This window comes from Triturus cristatus, chromosome 4_2 (genome assembly GCF_964204655.1).
Source record: "Triturus cristatus chromosome 4_2, aTriCri1.1, whole genome shotgun sequence".
Lineage (NCBI taxonomy): Eukaryota > Metazoa > Chordata > Amphibia > Caudata > Salamandridae > Triturus > Triturus cristatus.
In genome coordinates, this window is record NC_140586.1 from 85,743,001 (window position 1) to 85,768,633 (window position 25,633).

Sequence of the window (25,633 nt, forward strand, 5' to 3'; positions counted from 1 at the left end):
TAGCCGCCTCCAGTATAGAATAGGGCGGAATGAGGCAATTAATGCTATCGGTCTCATACCAAGGTCATAGAATAATGGGCAAAGGGGAGTGCTCTGTGGTAGACTTGTTAAATTTCGAAGGAAATTATTCTCAGAGGAAGATAGCTTATGTAAATTTTCAAATCCCCACAATTCAACTCCATAAAGTGCAGCTCCAACCGCTTTTGCATCATAGACCCGAAGAGCAGGATCAATGGGTTTGGTCAAAGATTTGGCATGTTCTTTACTTAAAGCACCAGAGAGTTGAGAGTGCTTAAGAGATGCCAAGTTAACCTGCTTTTTCCAGCTCAAGTCATGCTGAATACAAATGCCCAGATAGGTAAAATCTTGGACCTGGTCCAGTAGCAGACTATTCATAAATATCTTGCATTTAAAAGATTTTGGTTGATTAAAAGACATAAATTTAGACTTTAAGACATTAATTTCAAGCCCACGGGCTAAACAGAACTCCTCAAACAAACTTAAGGACCTCTGTAGGCCACTCGGGGTTTTGGAAATTATGAGGCAATCGTCGGCAAACATTAAGATAGGAATTTTAGCACCTGCCAGAGAAGGGGCATCCACTTTCGCATCTATTAATAGTTTTGCTATGTCATTAATGTATAGAGAAAATAAGGTTGGTGCAAGGACGCAGCCCTGCCTGACCCCCTTTTGGATTGGGAACTGCCTGGTCACTTGTCCAACACCACCCCATCTGATCTGCGCAAAGTTGTCTAAATGGAGTCTAGCAATTAGGGAAACCAGAACAGCTGGCATCCCTAGATTGTCTAAGACAGCCCATAGGGTTTGCCGAGGGACTAGGTCAAAGGCTGCCCTAAGATCAATAAAAGCTGCATACAGGCTGCCACCCCCCAAAAAGACAACCTTCCAGTAAAGCATAGCAAAATGCAGCACCTGATCTATGGTGCTTATTCTTGCTCTGAAGCCAGCTTGTAGATGAGAAAGGATTGCATTATCTAGGGCCCAATCCAACACTTTGTTCAAGATCAGCCTGCCTAAGATCTTTTGTGTGGTATCTATCAGGCTGATAGGACGGTAGTTAGCGGGGAGAGACTTGTCCCCCTTCTTGAACACTGGAATAATTTCAGCTCCCTTCCAGGATGTCGGGATAGGAGCGCCTCTAGCAATCAAATTGGCTAAAGTTAAAATGTAGTTACCCCATGACTCACTATTACAGGAGAAAATATCAGCAGGGACTCCATCCATCCCAGGAGCCCTCCCAGGAACCAATGACTTAAGGGCAGTAACAACATCACCCAAACTAAAGGCATCTTCATTGTAAAAAGTATATTGATAACTTAGAGATGGGCATATGTTTTCATCAATTGCATATAAAGATTCAAAATGCTTGACCCAATCATCTTGTGTAACCCAGTTTTGTGGTTTATCAGGGTTACCGCCAGCCCCCCATTTAAAAACTGACCAGAATTGTCTCATGTCTTTATGGGCACCTGCTTCCCTAAGTTCCTGCCATCTTTGGAAGTCCCATGCTCTCTTAGCTTTATAGATGGCTTGCTTATATGCATACCTAGCGGGACGAACTAGGGAGATGTCGCCTGATTTCAATGCGGTGCCCAGATTAGCACGAGCTTCTCTGCAATCGGTAGAATACCAACGTAATGAGAAGTCGAAATTAGGTTTAGTTTTTTTGGTGGGTCTAATAAAAATATCTTTAAGTTCTGCGAAGAAGGATTCATGGATCGAAGTTCCCAGATTACAATGAGTTGCCGATGGGCACTGGTTGAGTACGGCCCCCATATCCTGAGTGGCAAGCACTAATCTATTAAAAATATGAGTTAAGCTTTCTTGGCTTTGAGCAACCTTTGCCCACTTTACGTGACGCATATCATTAGAAATAATCACGTCTTGAAGGACCTGGGGAGAAAGATTATTATGAGTAGTTGGAGACACCCAAAACGAGATAGTCAGAGAGAGAGGATTATGATCACTCTCCAATCTGGCTATAACTTCCATGCCCTTCAGGGGTTCCCATAAATCTAAAGATATAAGGATGTAATCTATCCTGCTTGTGCGGGAACCACTCTTGAAGGTAATAGATCCAGATTTATCCTGTTCAGTCCTTCCGTTAGTTGCACGAAGCCCCTTGCTTAAGCAAAGGGCGTTGATCTGGATTGCCAGTTCAGACCAACGAGTGACAGGTTCAAGATCTAAACATGGGACACCCCATAAGCCATCCTCTGCAGCCGAGATACTCCAATCAATACCAGAAAGGGGTTCAAAGGTTACGTTAAAATCACCACCTACAATAACATGTGAGTGGTGGGAATAAAGAAGCAAGAGTTCCTCCAAACGTGCTATAATATCGGATTTCTTGCCCCCAGTACTTCTAGCATAGACATTGTAGATATCCAGCGATTTGCCGTTTCTAAACTTGAGCTTAAGTAGCTGGATATCTGGGTGAGAGGTGGAAAGCTCCTTGACGATAATACCTAGGTCCTGTCTAATCCAGGTGGTGAGACCACCTGAAGGACGCCCCTTTTTGCCCTTAACGGCCAAGACATTAAAATTCAAAAAACCCGCTACAAACTGAGCCTCCAGTAGCCAGGTCTCTTGGAATAAGCAAATGTCATAAGAATTGATAAATCGTACCCAGTTAGGATCGTTCAACTTAGATTTCAGTCCTGCGATATTCCAGGACAGAAGTGTGCCATACTCAGAGATGGTTACACTGTCATCTTGAATACATTCCAGGGCACCATTCAATAGGGTGTTCTCTATCGGATTTACAAGAGAACAATGCATAACCAGACTATCCAGTTTACCAATAGCAGGGACTTTGTTAATCTCTGGGATGCTGCTCGATGGAGTCATCCTTACATGAACTTTGGAAGCATGTTGGTTATCCCTACTAGCCTGGGCACCGGAGTTAAGGGTTTTGTTAGGCAAAAAAGGGGAGGCAGGGGAAACCACTAGCCTAGCTTCATTACAAAGTCAATCATTTGATTCAAGGCCGGACTCTCCCAGGGGCTGTAGCCAAACATCACCTGAGCAAGAAGTTTGTATAGGGGAGGACTTGATTTGGATTGAAGAATGGTCAGGAGGACAACTTCTAAATTCTAGGTTAATGAGGTTATCTGCTAAAATGGGATCGTAGAAAGTGACCTCTATAAGGTCCATCCTATTACCATTCTGAGAAATCCTTCTAGCTCCCTCTATGTCAGCTCTGATTACAGAGCAGCAACCCCTTACATGCCTGAGCCAGTGTATGACCTTGTTAACCAGAGATTCACTACATTCAAATTGGGACCCAGAGGACAGTTTTGGAACATTTACCATAAGGACCTTTCGTGGGTGAAAAGTGCGACTGCGTGGCCCATGTCTATGAGTTTGATGGTAGAGATTACCTCTAGAAGTGGTTCCTGTTCTCTCATTAGTAAGAGAAGATCTTTCAGCGCGTGGTAATGCCTGAGGCATACCAGGAGAGACTCTAATAGGATGTCTAACAAAAGGTGGGGTGCAAGCAGCGGCAGAATTAGCCTTTGATATAGCTAAGAGACGAGACTGGATATTCCCGGGGTGAGAAACATGGGGCAGTTTCTTGGTATTAACATTAGATGTTACTGACGGCCCATCAGACACCTCTATAGAGGCCTTTACCAAACCCCTCTCCGAATTAACAGAGTTTAGCTTAAAGTGAGTATCGGTAGCCGGCTTAGATTCCCCCAACTTCATGACAGCGGATGATAGTGTATCAATCTTAAGTTGCATAGTCTCAATCAGGGAATGCAGATTTTTCACTAGAACCAGCAGAGATTTTATATCATGTTTAGAGGATTCAGTCCCCATGAATTCCTCAGGCAGGTTAATGATAGGACTATCTTGTGGTAAAAGTGGACCTGTATTTGTATCCAAGCTTGCTGGAGAAAGCAGGGCTGGACAGCTAGCTTCAATATCAACTTCACTCAGAATGGAAAACCTGTTGCTACAAGCTATACCCGGTAGACAATTGAAGTCAGAAGGGGATTTATCATAGTGAACTTGGCTCGCATCCGTTGATGCTGTGGGGGTGATAGAAACCACAGCTTTGCCCCTTACCCCACTTGATTGTTCTTCCCCACCCTTTTTCGAGAGGAACATGTCCGGGACTATAACACTACTTTTAGTAGACACATTTCTACCACCAATAGCACCAATAGCCTGCAAAGGGGTGGCGTTAAGTATTTCCCCACATTCGTCAACAATAACCTCGATACGGTCTATTACACAGTTACTGGCTGCATGTTGGCGAGCTTTCTTTGCTCTTGATTTCCTTATCTTAGGGTTCACAGGCAGGGAACGTGAAGAGTCCGAATCTCCCTCGGGGGTTTTCCTTTTACCCATGGCAGTTAGAGTTGATGATAAATATACAGACCTTGATGAACCGGGGACACCTTGTTGAGGACCAGGCCGACCCGACCCAGTTCGACCCCGGACGGCCACAGACGGCCCGCCCTCTGCCCGGGCTCAGCCCGGCGCCGCCCGCGCGCGTCCCGCGACGCGGGGTGTGCTGACAATTTTTAAGCGCCTCCGGGCGCTAATCTGATGACGCTGGTTGCCGAGGTGGGCCCGGGGATCCTGGGTAATGTAGTCTTTGAATGCCCACCCTCCACGCTGCGGCCACGAAGATTTCACACGCGGCGGCGGGAGGGGGGGAAAGGACTGAGCAGCAGCAGGGCACTCGGAGGCAGTGACGCCCAGACCCCAGGTAAGAGCAGGGGCAGCAGAAAGTCGTGGTTTGGAGGCACCCGCTCCACCGGGTGTACTGACGATTTTTAAGCGCCTCCGGGCGCTAATCTGATGACGCTGGTTGCCGAGGTGGGCCCGGGGATCCTGGGTAATGTAGTCTTTGAATGCCCACCCTCCACGCTGCGGCCACGAAGATTTCACACGCGGCGGCGGGAGGGGGGGAAAGGACTGAGCAGCAGCAGGGCACTCGGAGGCAGTGACGCCCAGACCCCAGGTAAGAGCAGGGGCAGCAGAAAGTCGTGGTTTGGAGGCACCCGCTCCACCGGGTGTACTGACGATTTTTAAGCGCCTCCGGGCGCTAATCTGATGACGCTGGTTGCCGAGGTGGGCCCGGGGATCCTGGGTAATGTAGTCTTTGAATGCCCACCCTCCACGCTGCGGCCACGAAGATTTCACACGCGGCGGCGGGAGGGGGGGAAAGGACTGAGCAGCAGCAGGGCACTCGGAGGCAGTGACGCCCAGACCCCAGGTAAGAGCAGGGGCAGCAGAAAGTCGTGGTTTGGAGGCACCCGCTCCACCGGGTGTACTGACGATTTTTAAGCGCCTCCGGGCGCTAATCTGATGACGCTGGTTGCCGAGGTGGGCCCGGGGATCCTGGGTAATGTAGTCTTTGAATGCCCACCCTCCACGCTGCGGCCACGAAGATTTCACACGCGGCGGCGGGAGGGGGGGAAAGGACTGAGCAGCAGCAAGGCACTCGGAGGCAGTGACGCCCAGACCCCAGGTAAGAGCAGGGGCAGCAGAAAGTCGTGGTTTGGAGGCACCCGCTCCACCGGGTGTACTGACGATTTTTAAGCGCCTCCGGGCGCTAATCTGATGACGCTGGTTGCCGAGGTGGGCCCGGGGATCCTGGGTAATGTAGTCTTTGAATGCCCACCCTCCACGCTGCGGCCACGAAGATTTCACACGCGGCGGCGGGAGGGGGGGAAAGGACTGAGCAGCAGCAGGGCACTCGGAGGCAGTGACGCCCAGACCCCAGGTAAGAGCAGGGGCAGCAGAAAGTCGTGGTTTGGAGGCACCCGCTCCACCGGGTGTACTGACGATTTTTAAGCGCCTCCGGGCGCTAATCTGATGACGCTGGTTGCCGAGGTGGGCCCGGGGATCCTGGGTAATGTAGTCTTTGAATGCCCACCCTCCACGCTGCGGCCACGAAGATTTCACACGCGGCGGCGGGAGGGGGGGAAAGGACTGAGCAGCAGCAGGGCACTCGGAGGCAGTGACGCCCAGACCCCAGGTAAGAGCAGGGGCAGCAGAAAGTCGTGGTTTGGAGGCACCCGCTCCACCGGGTGTACTGACGATTTTTAAGCGCCTCCGGGCGCTAATCTGATGACGCTGGTTGCCGAGGTGGGCCCGGGGATCCTGGGTAATGTAGTCTTTGAATGCCCACCCTCCACGCTGCGGCCACGAAGATTTCACACGCGGCGGCGGGAGGGGGGGAAAGGACTGAGCAGCAGCAAGGCACTCGGAGGCAGTGACGCCCAGACCCCAGGTAAGAGCAGGGGCAGCAGAAAGTCGTGGTTTGGAGGCACCCGCTCCACCGGGTGTACTGACGATTTTTAAGCGCCTCCGGGCGCTAATCTGATGACGCTGGTTGCCGAGGTGGGCCCGGGGATCCTGGGTAATGTAGTCTTTGAATGCCCACCCTCCACGCTGCGGCCACGAAGATTTCACACGCGGCGGCGGGAGGGGGGGAAAGGACTGAGCAGCAGCAGGGCACTCGGAGGCAGTGACGCCCAGACCCCAGGTAAGAGCAGGGGCAGCAGAAAGTCGTGGTTTGGAGGCACCATAAATCTTTTCTTTTGGAAAAACAAATAATTCACATTGTCGATTATCCACATTACATATTCTTTGTGTGCCAAAAAATTAGCACCAAAACCCAATGCATTTCGGGACACAAGGTCCCTTCGTCAGGGGTATTCTGTTCACTGTGCGTATTAATAAACAATGTGTCGATAAAATGTAAATAATCAATTTCAACCAATAGGAACCATAGAAAATCCTTTTTAACTTACATAGGTTTTTTTTCGACTAGCTGAAGAACGCTATAAATCAATTTGTGTTCAGCAAGCTGGTTGCTTACGAAGTCAAGAGAAGAGAATGGTGACATTATACGATCATACTGCATGGCTGTCTTTAAAACATTCACTGGATTCAGTGATTTCAACTGCAACATGAGCTTGAAATTTGGCCTCAAGGCATGGTTAGTTATCGGATGCTTGATGGGAATGTAGCCTCGTGTTAAACTGCCAACACATGTTCCTCCCTTTTTACTGAAAAGGCATTGATGTGTTTCAAGACCGCAGTGGGAATAGAAAAGAGAGAAGCTGGGAGCACTCTAGCAGTTTTCATGTGTGCACACACACACCATAAACACAGGCAGGTGCTCACACCACAGAAGGTGACTTGATATGGAAAAAAAATAACGGCAATAGGACGAGGGGACGAATCTGCATGCCTACCTTTGGGACATGCATGTTAGTTTGTGCATTCTCACAGCAAGGAGTTCAAAGATGGAGGAACACTTACCTAGGCACACCAGGAGGAATACCAGGTGGTATGCGTGCTGGCCGGTTAGGAATCTGAGGGGGTGCAGCGAAGGGATCCTGGTTAGCTGTGCTGAAGGGGCCCTGACCTCCAGGGCGTGATGGAATGGGAGGGGCCACGAATGCTGATCCACCAACAGGAACTGGAATCAGTGGTGGTCCAGGAGTAGGACCTCTGACTGCTGGCGGTCTGCCCGGTGGAAGCACTGTGGATACAGGTCTTCTCTGAGGTGTTGGGCTGCAAAAATAAAGGGAAATTTAAAAAAAGAGGTCACACAATTCTGGTTTAAGAAGTAGCAATTAGTTTCATTTCTGCAAACTTTTCCCAGCATAGGCACCTTCCTTAAATTATATTCTTAGAACTTGTACCTCCCTTTCTCCAGATGCAAGATATGTCATCCTCAGACAATGAAGTTTAAAACCTTAGAATCTAGGTAACAATCCCAAGCTGGAGAATGACTGTTACATGCAACTAGCTTTCATACAGCATGCAATCATCTCTAGATATACAACTTTACAGTTCATACCCGTTCTTGAAGAAGAGTCAAGAAATATTAACGCGGTACATTGCTGCAAAATTGACCGTGAACATTTCCCAACCTTTGTAATCCAGGCTGGAGCATAAAGAAGACAATGTTATACTTCTATATGGAATCTATATCCTTGAAAGGCAAACGTTAACCATAGTACAAAATCTGTGACCTTTATGCAACATTAGGGAGGATTTAATGTGTGTGGCACTACACTGAGGATTCCATATTCTACCACCTTGCCTCACATTTTAGTTTGAGACAACCGGGCAGGATGTGTATGCGACAGAACCATGGATATATAATTTCAAAGGTACAGGAAACAGATGACGCCTTGCCCCAAAGACCCAGTGAACCATTTGTATGGAGGTTACGACTGTCAGATGCACGTGCTCAAGTGCACTAGGTTCAACAATGAACAAGGCTCTGGTGAAAGATCCCTGCAGATCAACCTAATCTACACAAGGAAAAAGCAATGCTCTAGCATATGACTGCCCTGAACATCGGATTAAAATCCCTCCATAAAAAAAAACTCATGTTGCATGTATTTTTATCAACGAGTATGTAGATGGGTCATTATAACAGATTAAAGCAAACACAAGGAGATGATGGACAGAGCGCTGAAACTTTTCAGACACTCACCCCCAGTCACAGATCTGATTTGAATCCATCATCATTCTTTAGCTCACTTTGCCACTCCAGTTCAGACACAGCCATTTGCAAATCAGTCTTGACCCTGTGCCTCATGGAAACAGTCCAACCTGAACTGCCAAGCCATGTCTTCCCTGGACCGGAAGAACAAGTTACTTACCTTCGGTAACGCTTTTTCTGGTGGATACAGTATCTGCCTGTGGATTCCTCACCTTGTGAATATCCCCTGCGCCAGCAACATTCGGAAACTTTTGTAGCAGTCCACGCCGATGGGGTCGAAGATGACGTCACAGAGACACGGCTCCGCTCGCGACTCCACTGACGTCACCGGCTCCATAAGAAGACCTCCTCGGCGTGATGACGTCAGTTCCGCCCCTTTTTTCCGTGCCTTCGAGGCACACGGACGGACTGACAGCAATATGTACATAAACAGCATACACAGTACACAATATGCATATCAACACACACAGTGTGGAAAAGAAACATCAAAGCACTAGAAATAACCCAATGTCCTTGACAGTCATAAATACATTTGAAATCATCAATAGAATTACCGTCATAGAGTCACTGGAATAGAAGGATGGACAACGGGGAGGCGGGTGGGTCAGTGAGGAATCCACAGGCAGATACTGTATCCACCAGAAAAAGCGTTACCGAAGGTAAGTAACTTGTTCTTCTGATGGATACATCTGCCAGTGGATTCCTCACCTTGTGAATAGATTCCACAGCAGTCCCCACTCCCGGAGGAGGGTGTCCATCCCCCTATACCAGAAAATCCTGAAGGACGGAACGGGCAAAATGTCCGTCCCTCCTCACCTCAGAGTCTAAACAATAATGTTTTGCAAAGGTGTGAAGGGAGGCCCAAGTTGCCGCCCTACAAATGTCCTCCACAGGAACACCCCTAGACAAAGCAGAGGTAGAAGACTTTGCCCTAGTGGAATGAGCTCTTAAACCCTCCGGAGGCTCCTTACCAGCTAGGGAGTAGCAGATCTTGATGCATAGCACAATCCATCTTGAAAGGGTGCGCTTGTGCACCGCACGACCCTTTCTGCAGCCAGCAAAGCCCACAAAGAGCTGGTCATCAATCCTGTAGTCCTTAGTCCTGTCCAGGTAAAAGCTCACCGCCCTCTTAGGGTCCAAGCGGTGAAGTCTCTCCTCCTCCTTGGAAGGGTGAGGGGGAGGATAAAAGGTAGGAAGGGTAATGGACTGCCCCAGATGGAAGGGAGTTACCACCTTAGGCAAAAACGCAGCCCTGGTCCGGAGAACCATTCGTTCAGCATGCACAGTCAAGAATGGGGGTTTTGAACTAAGAGCTTGAAGCTCACTTACTCTCCTTGCCGAGGTGATTGCAACGAGGAAAACCGTCTTAAAAGACAACAGTCTCAAGGGACACTTATGTAAGGGCTCGAAAGGAGAACCCATAAGATAAGTCAGTACAAGGTTTAAGTCCCACTGAGGTACAATAAAGGGAGTAGGAGGAAATTTATTCGTAAGGCCCTTGAGAAACCTAAGCACAATAGGTGATTTAAACAAGGACGGCTGATCCGGCAGGCATAGGAAAGCCGACAAAGCCGATAAATATCCCTTAACAGTGGCCACAGCAAAGCCTTGCTGGGCAAGAGAAAGAGCAAACTGCAGAATGTTAGACAAACGAGCCTTCAAGGGATCAATCGACCTCTCTCCACACCAGAGAACGAACTTAGACCACCTATAGGAGTATATGGATTTGGTGGAGTGTCGCCTGGCCGATAAAATAACATCCACCACATCTGGCGGGAGAGAGAAAGAATTCAGGTTGCCCCGTTCAATCTCCAGGCATGAAGGTGTAAGCTCTGGAGGTGGGGGTGTAGAACCTGCCCCTCCGACTGCGAGAGGAGGTCTGCCCTCAGAGGGAGACGGAGCGGAGGGCACGAGGAGAGGTGGAGAAGATCTGTGTACCACACCCTTCTTGGCCAATCCGGGGCGATCAATATAACTTGGGCCCGGTCTTGGCGAACCTTCCTCAGAACCCGAGGAATCAAGGGTATGGGAGGAAACGCGTAAAGGAGTCGTGAGCCCCAACTCAACTGAAACGCGTCTCCCAACGCCCCCTGCATCGGATACTGGAGACAGCAGAATGACAGGCAGTGCGCGTTCTCGAAAGTGGCAAACAGATCCACCCGAGGAGTTCCCCACGTCCGAAAGACGTGACGAACTACCTCCGGATGGAGCCTCCACTCGTGGTCGGCAGAGAACTGCCGACTGAGACTGTCCGCACGTACGTTCAGCACCCCGGCCAGATGATTCGCCATCAGACAAATCCGATGGTCCTGAGCCCAGGACCATAAACGCAGGGCCTCTCTGCATAGACAAAGAGACCCCACTCCTCCCTGCTTGTTTATATACCACATCGCGGTAGTGTTGTCCGTCAGAACCTGAACAGACTGACCGCGAAGGGAAGGGAGGAAGGCCTTGAGCGCCAAGCGTATCGCCCGTAACTCCAGAAGGTTGATGTGAAGCAACCTTTCCTCTGGAGACCAAAGACCCTTGATCTCCAGATCCCCCAGATGCGCACCCCACCCTAAGGTGGATGCATCCGTTATCACTGTGGTCACCGATGGAGGTAGATGAAAGGGCCTTCCTTGAGACAGATTGCCCTCCACGCTCCACCAAGATAGATCCGCTGCAGCTTCTCTGGAGATCCTCACAGACTCCCTGAGATCCCCTTTGTGCTGATACCACTGCTTGCGGAGGCACCACTGGAGCGCCCTCATGTGCCAGCGTGCATGGTTGACCAACAGTATGCAGGAAGCGAACAGACCGAGCAGGCGAAGGACCTTCAGAACTGGAACAACCGCTCCGCTGAAAAACAAAGGAATCATTTCCTGTATGTCGAGAATCCTTTGAGGAGGAGGGAATGCTCGACACACAGTAGTGTCCAGTACCGCACCTATGAACAGGTTGCGCTGAGAGGGCACCAGGTGAGATTTGGGCACGTTGATCGAAAAACCCAATCTGTACAACAGCCGAGTTGTATCCTGCAGATGACACAGCACCTTCTCCGACGACTCCGCCTTGATCAGCCAGTCGTCCAAATAAGGGAAAACCGAAATTCCCGATCTTCTGAGATGGGCTGCCACCACTGCCATCACCTTTGTGAAGACTCGAGGTGCCGAAGTAAGACCAAACGGGAGAACCGCAAACTGATAATGTTGCGATCCTACCGTGAAACGGAGATACTTCCTGTGCGACTTCAGGATGGGGATGTGAAAATACGCATCCTGTAAGTCGAGCGACACCATCCAGTCCTCCTGATTCAGCGCCTGAAGAACCTGCGCAAGGGTGAGCATCTTGAACTTCTCCTGTTTCAGGTAAAAGTTCAGGATTCTGAGGTCTAGTATCGGACGCAATCTGCCGTCCTTCTTCGGGATCAGAAAATACCGGGAGTAGCATCCCTGACCCCTCTCCTGCTCCGGAACCACCTCTATCGCCCCTTTCTGAAACAACTTCAGGACTTCTTCCTGCAGGAGAAGACGGTGGTCCTCCGAGCAAGCACCTTGGCAAGGAGGGTAAACTGGAGGGAATTCCCGAAAGGGAAGGGCGTACCCATTTTCTACAAGATCCAGAACCCAAAGGTCTATAGTAACCGATTCCCAATCTTGTAGAAAATGGGTAAGCCGGCCCCCCACAGGACCAGCATGATCCGGAATGTCGAATCTAGGGCTGTTTTGCAGTGGTGGGAGGGGCAGAGGAAGAGGAAGAGGAGGAGGAGAGTTGACGGCCACGTGAGCGACCTCTAAGTCTTCCTCTATATCCCTTGGAGCTTTGCTGCTGCTGCTGCTGCTGCTGCTGGGCTGGTCTATAAGAACGAAAACTCGCCCTTCCAAAACCTCTGTACCTTTTGAAAGTACCTCTCGGCTGGGATTGAAGGCCCAACGACCTAGCCGTAGCCTTACTCTCTTTGAAGCGCTCGAGAGCTGCATCAGCCTTCTTCCCGAACAGACCAGACCCATCAAAAGGTAAGTCCAACAAGGTCGACTGGACATCCGAAGAAAATTCGGAGGACTTAAGCCATGCACCCCTCCTGGTGGCAACTGAAGACCCCATGACCCTGGCAACTGAGTCTGCTGTATCCAAGCCACTCTGTATAACCTGGCGAGCAGCCGCCTGGGCATCCGACAGTACTTCACTGAAGCCTGCCCTATCCACCTCCGACAGCTTCGGTGCCAACTTTTTAGCTGAATCCATAAGCGCATGGATATAGCGCCCCAATAAACAAGTCGCATTAGAAGACTTTAATGCCATACTGGCTGAAGAAAAGACTTTCTTGGCTGATTGGTCCACCTTCTTGGCCTCTCTGTCCCCTGGGACCTGAGGAAACGCACCTTTTGAACGTCCAGAACAAGCAGCCTGAACGACCAGACTTTCAGGTGAAGGGTGTGATGACAAAAACTCAGGATCCCCCGGAGCCACCCTATATCTCCTTGCAACCACCTTGGACACCGCAGGAGCTGAAAAAGGCTTGCGCCACACATCCAACACAGGCTCCAATATAGCTTCATTAAAAGGCAACAGCGGCTCTGACACCGCAGTTGGAGAGTGCAACACCTCAGTCAAGATATTGGACTTGAACTCAACAGATGGCAATTGAAGGTCCAACAACTCTGCAGCCTTTCTGATTACAGCATGATAAGGAGCTGCGTCTTTTGAAGGTTCATCTGAAGGAGGAGTGATCTCCCACTCCGGAGACAAATCCAACCCACTTGCCTCCTTCAACTCGTCAAACACCTCATCGGATTCGACCAATTCCCCCTCTTCAGCCTCATCCATAAGATAGCTCCTCTCCTCCAGCACTCTCTGCGCCTCCCTCCTGGAACGGATCCGCACCTGCGGCGGCGCCGTGATCGAATCCGACGGCGCCGGCAGAGGCGTCGAACGCGGATCAGCTGGAGCAGCCGGCGTCGAACGAGGTCGAGCCGGCGCCGGTGAAGAGGGAAGCGGCGTCGATGTTTTCGGCGCCGGCATCTGCCAAGACGGCGTCGCTGGGAAGAAAGGCATAAACGGTGCTTGAGGATAAACCTGCGGCACTCCCAGATTAAAAGCCATCGGACCCATCGGACCCATAGGTGCACCAGAGGAATACATGGCCCGTGAGAACACCCCATACATCGCATTGAGATACTGCGAGGGGTCCTGACCTGGATTAGGGAAAGCCGGATACTGGTCAGGTAACACCGGACTCGGGCCTGCCGGCGCCGACGGTGGAACTTGCGGCGTCACAGACTCACCCGGAGCCTGATCATCCTCCTCCTGGGCCGGAGTCGGAGACGGAGCCGAAGGACCTGCAGGACCTGGAGAAGCCATCGGCGCCGGAGAGGACGCCGGCACCGGCGAACCAGCCGGAGCCGGAGAAAACACAGGAGAAGATGGAACGGGAGGCGAAGCCGGAACAGGAGAAGGAGACACTGACTCCCTTCGACGCCGAGCAGGTGATTTAGACTTCGACGTCGAGGCCTTGTGATGAGACGAATGCCTCCTTTTCTTCTTATGCTTCTTGCTCTTTGAAGCATGTCCCGACGTCGACTTGGAAGCCGACCTCAACCTCGACCTGGATCTTCTTCTACCTCTTTTCTCCTTTCTCTTCATCCGGGCGATAAAGAGCTTTGCCTCTCTTTCCTTAAGAGCCTTTGAGCTCATCTTCCTGCAACACGAACATCCTTCAACATCGTGGTCCGATGACAAACACCAAACGCAGTCGTCATGCGGGTCAGTAATGGACATGTGTTTGCCACATTCATGGCAAGGCTTGAAACCAGACTTCCTTGCCGACATTCTCGAAGAAAGACAGAGAAACTTCGGAATAAACACAAAGTAACAGGTAAAGCTACCAGTAACGATTCCCGAAATCCGTTGGCGTCGTCGGCGCGGAAAAAAGGGAACTGACGTCATCACGCCGAGGAGGTCTTCTTATGGAGCCGGTGACGTCAGTGGAGTCGCGAGCGGAGCCGTGTCTCTGTGACGTCATCTTCGACCCCATCGGCGTGGACTGCTACAAAAGTTTCCGAATGTTGCTGGCGCAGGGGATATTCACAAGGTGAGGAATCCACTGGCAGATGTATCCATCAGAAATAAGCATCCTGGGTCTGGTTTTGGGGTAACACCCCCTCATCAGCTAATCTAGCTTGAATCCAGTGTCAAAGTGAGCAAGGGACCCACATCTGGGCATACCCTGCTAACTTAGGGCAAACAAAACAAACACAAGGAGATGATGGACGGAGCGCTAAAGCTTTTCAGACACTCACCCCCAACCACAGATCTGGGTTGAAAACATCATCATTCTTTAGCTCACTTCGCCACCCCAGTTCAGACACAGCTATATGCAAACCAGTCTTGACCCTGTACCTCTCATGGGAACAGTCCAGCCTGAACTTCCAAGCCATTTCTTCCCTAGACCGGAAACTAGCATCGTGGGACCGGTTTCGGGGTGACACCCCTCATCAGCCAGGTTGAAACCGGTCCCAGGATGCTTGTTTCTCGTCCAGGGAAAACAAACCAGACTGAACAGGACCCCAAGAGAAACACAGAATTCTCACAATGTGGCTAACACTTGGTATGGTTCCCCTAGTAGAACATTATGCAACTTGGGGCATAGTCTTTGTTGCCATATATACCCAAACAAAATGGTACACCATCCATTGCTGTTTTGCCTGAAGTGCTAAAACAGATTCAAAACGAATACGGGGCTGACCCTACCCATTATTTGGAGATTTTTGCAGCAGTTTCCTCAAATATTTTAAGTAAAATTTATTTTTATTTTTTTAATTTACAAATTTTATTAGAAAACCATCACTGGGATACACAGCTATACGCCTACAACCCTGGGGCCGTCAGCTCAGTCTTATTATGCATACTACACAGCTTTATAGCCCACATCCTGGAGGCTGAGCAGCATCACCGTAAGCAATTATAACTGTCAACATCTTGCACTACGCGTATGCCACGCAACTGCGTTTAAACAACCTTCTTCTTACCCTACAACAAACAACGAGATGTCAGCACCACACTACACTATCGGGAACCCCGCCTATGGAAGGATTATGATCTTATCACGAGGCTTGGAACTTGAAACATCCCTTCTGCTACTGAGCAGTGCCATTTTTCAACCAACTCTAACCATCCATCCTGACCGTCAATGCCATCTATCCAGCCAGTCACCTTTCCCTACCCCCCTAGGCCACCCACTACCCAAGGCAGAGCCCATCCTTCCCCATTACTGGGCTGGAGAGTCAGGACCCACTTCAGGTACTATCGGTGCTGACGCTGTCGAGTCCTTACCTTTATTATTCACATATGAAGTGTATAACCCCCAGAAGTTCTTCGGTCTATTTCTAGGGGGAGCAACTCGCTAAAGTTCTCCAATTGTGTATAACAGTAAAGTACATCATGCGACCACTGTGGGCAGGGGGCCCCTCATCCAGCACATTGATACTCTGTGTTTAGTCATTAATAACCCCATGTCCACTAGTCAGCGGATCGCTTTCGGTAATGGTTTGGAATGGCCCAGCAATGCCAAGACTGGGTCAGGAGGAATCTCCAGTTCTACTATGTTACTTAATTCAAGGAATATCTTTCCCCAGTACCGGGCTACGCCCGGACAGTGCCACGCCAGATGCATGAAATCCGCACGCGGGTGATGACATCTATCACATAATGCCTCTTCTCTAAGCTCATATCTGTGTAGCCTCTCCTGCGTGTAATACACTCTATTGATGTATTTGAAGTGTACAAGTCTGTGTTTACCGTGTAAGGATATCCGTTTTGTGTTATTGCAACAATAATACCACATGGCATCATCTATCAGCATGTCCAGGTCACGTTGCCAGGCAAGCCTGGCCTTCGTGTACTGGTTGGCCCTGTGGGACATAGCCATCTGATATATATTGGAGACGATTTTCCAGGGGGACTTGGTTTTGATTATATGTCAATTCCTTTATCTCCAGGGGCTCAATCATATCCTCCCCCAGTTGTTGGTGTAGTGCCCTACGCAGTCTGTGGAACTGGAATCTCTGCAATACCGTGCGGGATTCTGCAGTAACCGCGACCTCCTCCCACTTCTTAACTACCCCTCCCGAGAACAAATCTCCTGCTTTGTTCAGGGCGAGCGCTTGCAATGCTTGCAGCACCCTACCGTCTCTACAGGGATCCAGCCAGACCAAACAATCAATTGGCATTTCTGGAGAATATAACAGTGCCCCCGCTTGCTGCTGTAATAAGCAGTGCCAGGCATGCCGTGGTGAGTTGAGGGAATCTAATATTCCTGTCCTGCGATCTACCGGCTCAATGATAACTGCTGGAAGCGGAACGGGATCGGCAAATAACTTTTCAAGCTTAAGGAACGGTATATCTTCTTCGCCGTGTATCCAACAGTGCGCCTGCGCTCCCTGTGCTGCTCTGTAGTACAACTCAAGGTCCGGAGCACCCAGGCCCCCCAATTGATATGGCAGTGTAAGCACTCTCCACTATACTCGGGCTTGCTTACCAGCCCAAGCCAATTTTATTAATAATGTTGTCAATCTAGCAAAAAAGGTGCAAGGTAGCACTATCGGAATATTTACAAATAAGAATAGGAACCTAGGCAACACCACCATTTTCATAATGGAGATTCTACCCAGTAGAGACAGGAGTAGTCTAATCCATGTTTCAATGTCTTCCTCTAGTTTGGTGACAGCTGTACCATAGTTATTGCGAAACACTATTTCTGAGTCTGTATGCAACTTGATGCCAAGGTATCTGACCGAGTCATCAGTCCATTGCAGGGGGTATTCCATCTCAAAGTTCTTGGTCGCCGGCGTGAGTGGGAAGGCTATGGATTACGACCAGTTAACTCGTTGTCCAGACAATGCCCCGAAGCGCACTACTTCTCTGAGGACCGGCGAAAGGTTGTTTTCTGGGTTTCTAACAGAGTAGAGTGTCGTCTGCATACGTTGAAATCACGGATCGCCCCCGGCGACACTATATTTAGGGTGGCCGCTCGGCACTGGTGGCCCGTTGCGGCTGCGGCGGCCTTTAATAATTTATTTAGGGACACAGTGCGTCACTAAATAAATTATAAAGTCCGCCGCAACGGCGCGCGCGGCCCAGTTTTAAAGAGTGCACTGGGCAAGCAGCGCGCTGCGCACTGCGCACACCTCACCTACCTGGTTGAAGTGCTGAGTGCGCCAGTGCCTGCTGCTGCATTGCAATCATTGCCACCGCACCATGACGATCATCCCAGCCTGCTCCAGGGCCGTCAATCTAGGAGAGCGTGCGCCAGCGCTACCAATGACGGCCCTGGGCTACATTTTTGCCCAGCCCTCGCGATGAGAGCGTAGCGGTGACGCGTAACGCGCTTCACCACTACGCACTCTCGTGAGGACCCAATTGTGGCCTGGGGCAGTCTGCTGCGGCAGCGTGGATAATTCGTTTTATATGCAGCCAGGAGAAAAGAAGTTTGTTTATTCCTAATCACCTTTCCTGACTTATCACATGCTTATGACATCCGGCTGTGACACAAAGTTTGACTAATGGAGTAGTAGGTAAGAGAATGTGTGAGACTATTTATTTTTGTTTTAAAAATATGCGCAGGCCCAACAGGACACGTACTTCGTGTACGCTTCATTTAAACAGTTTTTATCATTATCATGGCTGATGCTGAGCAGAACAACAATAAGACAATAACAAATGTCCCAATAACGCTGGTGATTAATGATCCGCTGGAGAGCAATAATTTGTCTGTTAGTAGTTTTTAAATGCAGATGAACTGTATTTTGTGTGGAAGGTCAGTGGGTTACTGCCTTTGTCACAGAGATCCCCCTGTTACTTGCAGTTCAGAAGTTACAATCCTAACATAGGACAGTGACCAATGAACTGTCACCAAAGAGCTGCATACAATACAAACATGAATGGTACAGTTTTTTTGTTTTGTGATATAGTTAGAACTTCCTCAGTCTTTCATCATTCTAATGTTGCTAAAATGAGTAGGTTTGTTTGGGCAGAGACACGTTTTTATCAGTAAAGCTGACCCCCATGGAATACTCTTTTAAATCCTTAAGGTTGTGTTTCCCCAGACCAAACCCTCTCAAAATATACTGCCCACCAGTATGGATGACATGTGATTCCTACACCTTGTAATCCTCATTGGCTTATGTGACATTCCCTGTAGACTGATTTACATACTTGTATGATTCATTGTCTCTGTATAATGTGTTCGTGGTGTAAAGTGCTGACACACTACACCGATATGAGTAGCGCTAAACAACAAATGTATATGAGAGAGGGGCTACGGAGCGATGAGGGCCACTGGTGGAGGGTGGCAGTGAGGGAATCTGAGGAGGAGGTAGTTGGAGGGGCTGTGGAGCGATGAGGGGCACTGGTGGAGGGTGACTGCAGGGCTCGAGTCAGGGTACCAGGCGGGTGGACGGCGTCCCCTCATTTATTTTAACGGGAGCTCGATTACTGGAGCAAATGGAGCCACACATTTACTCTTTGGCCTCTCTGGGGCGAGATCGGAGCTCATTCAGAACGCTGCTCACGCGCTGGCTTCTCTGATGCAATGGCATCTAAGGGGTGAGCGAGGGGAGGCAATGAGTCTGATGGTGCAAGCCACCTTTCGTGACATCACTTGCTGTTGTGACGTCAGCGACCCCCCACTTCTTTTTTTAGGACTTGTGCCCTGGGTGACAGTGAGGGAATCCGAGGAAGAGGTCATGGTGTGGAGGGGGAGCTAGGGTGAGATGAGGAGCACTGGTGGAGGGTGGTAGTGAGGGAGTCTGAGGAGGAGGTCATGAGGGGGAGAGGCTACAGAGAGATAAGGGGCACTGGTGGATGGTGGCAGTGAGGGAGTCCAAGGAGGAGGTCATGAGGGGGAGGGGCTATGGGGAGATGAGGGACACTTGTGGCGTGAGGCAGTGAGGGAATCTGAGGAGGAGGTCACTAGGGGGGCCATGGAGGGATGAGGGGCACTGTTGGAAGGTGGTAGTAAAGGTATTTACGGAGAAAGAGGTTATTAGTGTGGCGCCAAAAAAGACTCATCAGCGCTAAAGCCGGCCCTGTCATGGCCTTTCTGTTTTTGTTTGTTTGATGCACTATTACAAGCTGGTTTTGGGTACCAAGAGCACATGTCTTTTCATTCCCAGGGAGTTGGTTGCTGCTGCATGGAAGTAATGACAGGGAGCGACCCCTGGTTGTTGCCTTTGGGCCACCAGAGTGGGCTTTGTATCCGGTCTGTGTTGGCAAGGTGGAGCTGACTGACCCCTTTGTGCTGCGTTTAGTTTTAAGTGACAACAATAAGGGTTCTGGCTTCAACGCAGTAAGGCTGCGCCAATACAAGATTCAACAAAAAAAACATTTTTTATGTCTTTGTATATATTGTATGTTATTGTATATACCTTTCAAGTCTCTATTTTGTTGTGAACTTAAATTGTTGTTTAAAGAAAGTCCTATAAAAAATTTTTTTTAAAAACTTAAAAAATTCTAGGATTAATAATCAAAATAAAAGAAATGTTTATAAGAAGCCAGACTAAAAGATTGGTCTTTATGAATTGAGGATTGTTACTCAATCAGAAGAAATTATTGAATCAAAGTGCAGTACTGGCGTTTAGTTTTAAGGGCACACAGCGAGTCATTCCCTGTGAATAATTAATTAGCTGTTTTTGAAAGATAAAGAATCACAGGCTTCAACACTGTTAAGTTGGTTTTGGGTCCACAGAGCACATCACGTTTGTGCAGGTCCCCACTGCTTTAATGGGGGGGGGGGGGGGGGGGCCATGATGTATGGTCATTTAATGTCAGCTGTAGATGAAGGTTACATGAACAGTGTCATGTATGTGCATGTTTGCATTGTGTTGAGGGGATTACCAGGTAATTGTTCACGCAGCTCTCTGATGATTGTCACATGCGGTTTTTCTGAGTCCCCAGATAGATCATGCAGTCTGTGTGTTCTCTTTTGTACTGCCAGTCACCGGTGTATTCAACTGTGTAGCCTTGGACCGTGTCATGTATGTGCATGTAACTTGCATGATCAAGGTAACTATTAGCGGCGATACTACGTGTCTCTCGGACCTCTTTGAAGTGCATGCCCTCCCCCCCCCTCCCCCCCCCCCCAATACTGGAGAACCACAGTTTACAGGTAAGTAACAATTGTTCTTCTCCAGTATTGGGGTGTCTTTCATAGATTCACATGCTTGAATAGAATAGTGAGCAGTACTCTGCAGCCTGAAGTGGCAGTAGCAAAGTTGCATGAAATACAATGACATAGCATCACAGAAGCACAAAACTGATGATAACCCAAGGAGGAGGGAAGTAACAGAGGCTCACCTTATCTGAAAAGATTACAAAGAACTGCTTAGTCCACTGCTGTATCGGCTTCGTTGATCGCCTCCAGGCAGTAGTGCCTCGTGAAAGTGTGCCTGCTGGACCACGTAGCTGCCTGGCAGATTTGATGAGTTGGCACACCAGCGAATAGGGCAGTAGAGGAGGACATCGCCCTTGTAGAATGCGCCCTCACTCCGGAAGGAAGAGGCCTGCCAGCCTTCTGATGGCAGAATGATATCGCTGAAGAAATCCAACGTGCAATTGTTGGCTTGGTAACAGAATGTCCCTTACAGGTTCGTCCATAGGCAACGAACAGTTGGTCAGATTGGCGAAAGGGTGCAGTTCTGCTAATATAAAATTTGAGGCATCTCTTTAAGTCCAAAGAATGCAGACTCTGTTCCGCTGGAGATTGCGGATGAGGAAAAAAGGTTTTTAAAATCACAGGCTCATTAAGATGAAAGTCGGACTGCACCTTCGGCATGAAAGCTGGGTTAGTTCGAAGGATAACAGTCCTATTTAAATTGGAGGAAAGGAGGCTGGATTGTAAAGGCGTGAATGTCACTCACTCGACGTGAGGAAGTCAGAGCAAGCAGGAGGGCAACCTTCCAGGTCAAGAATTTAAAATCTGCTGAGTGGATTGGCTCAAAGGGCGCCTTCATAAGTTGCCATGTGGCCGGGGGACGCCGAATGGGTGGAAACATCCGGAACAATCCCTTAAAGAACTGTTGAATCACTCTAGACGAATAGAGAGAGGAAGAGCCGTCCTGGCAAAAACGAGAAATAGCTGTCAAAAAGACTTAGAGTGGAATGAGAAAGTCCTGACTGTGCCAACTGCAAAAGGAAAGGCAGAAGCTGTGCCGGAGAGGCGTGCACTGGGTGGATGTTAGCAGACGAACACAAATGGCAGAAGCGTTTCCACTTTAGTTAGTAGAGGCGCCCGCGCCCTGGCAAGAACCTCTCTGCAGGCAGGCGAAATATTTAAGTGAGCAAGTTCAAGGTGCTCAGGTTCCAGGCCAACAATTTGAGCCAACTGGGGTTCGGATGGCAGATCCGACTGTTGTTCATCGTGAGAATGTCCGGCCGGGGGCGAAGAAGGATGGGCTGCCGAGGCCACCGGGGAGCAATCAGGAGAATGTGGCATGGTTGTCTCCGCATTTTCCACAACACTCTAGGTACCAGCGGGATTGGCGGAAAAGCGTAGGCAAATATTTTGCACCAGTCCATCGAAAGGGCATTCCCGCACGACCTGCTGTGGGGAAGCCAACTTGTGTAAGACTGGCATTTGCTGTTCTGTGGAGTTGCAAAGAGATCCAAGCCCGGGTGACCCCAGAGGCGGAAGACGAAGTTCAGAGTCGGCTGATGCAACTCCCACTCGTGGGTCGATGACGCGGACCTGCTGAGAGAATCCGCCAGAATGTTGGAAATGCCTGGTAGGTGGACTGCTGTTAAGGTGATCTGATGGACTATGGCCCAATCCCAGATCTTCTGAGCTAGCTGGGAAAGCAGCAGAGATTTGGTATCGACCTGCTTGTTTAGATAGTGCATGCTCGTGGTGTTGTCCGTTTGAATGAGCACTGATTCCCCTTGAAGCAGAAGTCGGAACGATTTGAGTGCAAGGAAGATCGCCATCAGTTCCAGCCTGTTGATGTGCGAAGAACGTTGGGACAGATTCCACTTGCCTTTGATGGGCAATCCTTGAAGGTGACCGCCCCACCCTTCCAGGGAGGCATCTGTGGTAAGGACAAGCTCTGGAGCCTTTGCCAAGAAGGAAGTGCCGGCTGCGATGTTGCGTCCACCAGCGCAGAGCTTGTTCCATGCGAGTGGTGACGAAGATCAGGTCGCTGAATGAACCGGACACCTGACGCCACTGCTTGTCCAGTTCTTCCTGAATTGGACGACCCTTTAGTCTGCAATGTGGGATCAAAAAAATGCAGGACGACGCCATCCCCAGAAATGACTTAAAGATGCGGACTGAAACAGACCGTTTTGATCTGATGCGAGCTCCGCTTCTGCCGGTCGTCGGAAACAAAAGCCATGGCCATGGGGGTATTGAGAGTAGCGCCTAGGAAAGTTTTGTGAAGAGCTGGCGTGAACAGAGATTTTTGTGTGTTGACTGACAGACCCAGAGATTGGAACAGAGTCCGACAAAACTGAGTGTCTAAGGATGCCTGATGGTAAGACTGAGACTTGATTAGACAATCGTCCAAATATGGGAAGATTTGAATGCCTCGCAATCGTAGATAGGCCACCACCGGGGCGAGGACCTTCGTAAAGACCCGGGGGGCGGAGCGGAGCCCAAAGGGCAGGACTCTGAATTGAAAGTCTCTCTGGCCTACACAGAAGCGCAGGTATTTTCTGTGGTGTGGTAGAATCGGCACATGGAAATAGGCATCCTGAAGATCGATTGTCGACAGGAAGTCGTCTTGAGAGAGGAGCCGAAGAATTTCCCTCATTGTAAGCATGCGGAAAGTCTGATCCTTTAGAAACTTGTTCAGAGCCCTCAGGTCGAGGCTAGGGGGCCACTCTCCAGACTTCTTTAGCACGAGGAAAAAACAGGAATAGAAACCCAGCCCCCTCTGAGTCTTTGGAACCACTTCGATGGCCCCTTTTTTGATCATTAGTTTGATTTGTTGGAAAAGCTCCTTGAGATGAGCGGGAGGAGGACCGGTTGGGGGGGGGGGGGGGGGGGGGGGTAGGAGGGGAGTTCCGAGGGAATTTGACGAATTCCAGAGCATGGCCTTTTGAAACAATGTCCAATACCCAACGGTCTGAAGTTATTAGCGACCAATTTGAAAAGAATTTCGAGATTCGTCCTCCAACTCTGATAGGGGGGGGCCTTGAGAGGAGGGGGGTGTAAGCAAAGAAAGTCATTGTTTCTTGGAAGAGGTTCCTCGATAGTTAGACTTTCCCCTGTAGGACTGGTTGGTCTGTTGTCGATAAGACTGTGGAATCTGGGAGGAAAAACGCTGATTTCCTTGATTGTATGGGCGGTATTGTGTTGATCCACCACGAAAGGAGGAGTTGGTGCTGCGTCCGCGAGCACCCCGAAAAAGCTGTCTTTTAAACTGCAGCGTGCCAAGGGAACAAGCTGTTTCCGTGTCCTTTATTGTTTGGAGCGCCTCATCCACGTGCTGGCAAAACAGCAACTCCCCATCAAAGGGCATGTCAAGGATTTTCGCCTGGACTTCCTGGCGAAAAGAAGTAGAGCGAAGCCAACACTGCCTCCTTAGAACAGCTGCTCCAGCTAGCTGGCGAAAACCAGTTGAGGCAATATCCACAGAGCAATCGATCTCCGAAGATGCTCTTTCTCCCTCCTGAAGAATCTTTAGAGCGTCCGCTCTAGAGGGCTCTGGGATGAGGTTTATGAAAGCAGCCATGTTGGACCACATTTGGCGGTCGTAGCGACCAAAGATGGCTAGGGAATTCGCTGCTCTGACAGTTCTAGAGGCCATGGTTGAATTTTTTTTTCCAATGGAATCCAAGCGACGCCCATCACGGTGGAGAGGTAAGCGGAGAAGACTGATTCCTTGAGCGACGTTGTGCCGCCTGGGTTATCACAGAATCCGGCTTTGGCTGGGATACCAGGCAAGCAGGAGAAGAGTCTGGAGCCTTATATTTCTTCTCCAACCGTGGGAGAACTGCAGGAATTGAATTTGGTGTTTATCAATTTCATACCCTCGTTCCAGATGAAATCAGCTATGGGCACAGCCCGAACTTGCTTCTGCGGCTGAGTTTTAAAATCATATAAAAAGCAATCCTCCTCTCTCACTACCATTGGGAGATGAAAACGCTGTGCCGCTGTGAGAAAGTGGCTCTGTATATACTGTTCCCTAATAGGTACAGGGTGTACAGAGTCCACAGTCCCCAAGGGTTTGACAGAGGCTAAAGTTCGATATAACCTTACTCTCTAAAGTGGTAGCTTGGTCGAGCAGTAAGGCAGTATCAGAGGACAGTGTAGAGCATTTGTTGTTCACACTCAGTCAGCAAATGGTCTCACACACTCAATAACTGAACTCTAGGCCAATGGTTTATATATATATAAAATATATGCTTGTTTTATTTTAGAACCAACACTTGGCGTTAAAATATAGTTTCTCAGAATGAGATGCTTTATATAAAAACTTTTGCAATATGCAATTGACTTTTGTAAACAGTTACAAGTGGTTGCAATAGGCAACACTATTTTAAACACAACAATGCATTAAGCACAATGGGAATTTCAAGTTATTTGCAGCAGATTACTTTTAGGATTACTTTTGAAATTCCAGGACTGGATCCTAGATTCAGTCCTGAGTCAGTATTCAGAATAAAGTGATGAAAGTCGACTTAATTACTGTGATGATTTTTAAACAATATTTAGCTATTTTAAAAGTTGACACTTGGAAAATATTTCGAATTAAACAGTCAATGATTCCCTATGGAAGAAAATTCCAGTTGCAGGTACAGTATGTTCTCGTTACTTTTGTAATCCAGTACTGGGTACCTAGACTCAGTACTGGGACCTTTATCCAAAACAGGTAAGTAATTAAGTTTTCAGATATTAAACGATTTTTAAAGAATATTTAAAGATTGCAGAAATTGACACTTAGGAGAAATTTCACAGAAAAACAGTCCATGATTTCCTATGGGAGAAAATTGGGTTACTGGTAAGTACAGTTGTAAGTATTTTTCAGAGTCAGTGCTGGGCACCAAGATCCAGCACTGGGAGTTCACCTAAGAGCAGGTGAGTATTTTCGTTTTCGTTACTCGGCTGATTTTTGGTGAATATTTTAAGATTTGAAAAGTCCACACTTG

General features: G+C 49.1%; 1 protein-coding gene across 4 annotated transcripts in view; it reads right to left on the minus strand.

Moving 5' to 3' along the window:
- The window catches only part of DNM2 (dynamin 2), a 752,889-nt gene that overhangs the window by 140,198 nt on the left and 587,058 nt on the right, over positions 1-25,633 (minus strand). For all 4 annotated transcript variants that reach the window (XM_085600673.1, XM_085600674.1, XM_085600670.1 and 1 more), the window contains exon 19: positions 7,312-7,566. In XM_085600673.1, coding sequence (XP_085456799.1) covers positions 7,312-7,566 — 255 coding nt within the window. The remainder of the gene's footprint in view (positions 1-7,311; positions 7,567-25,633) is intronic.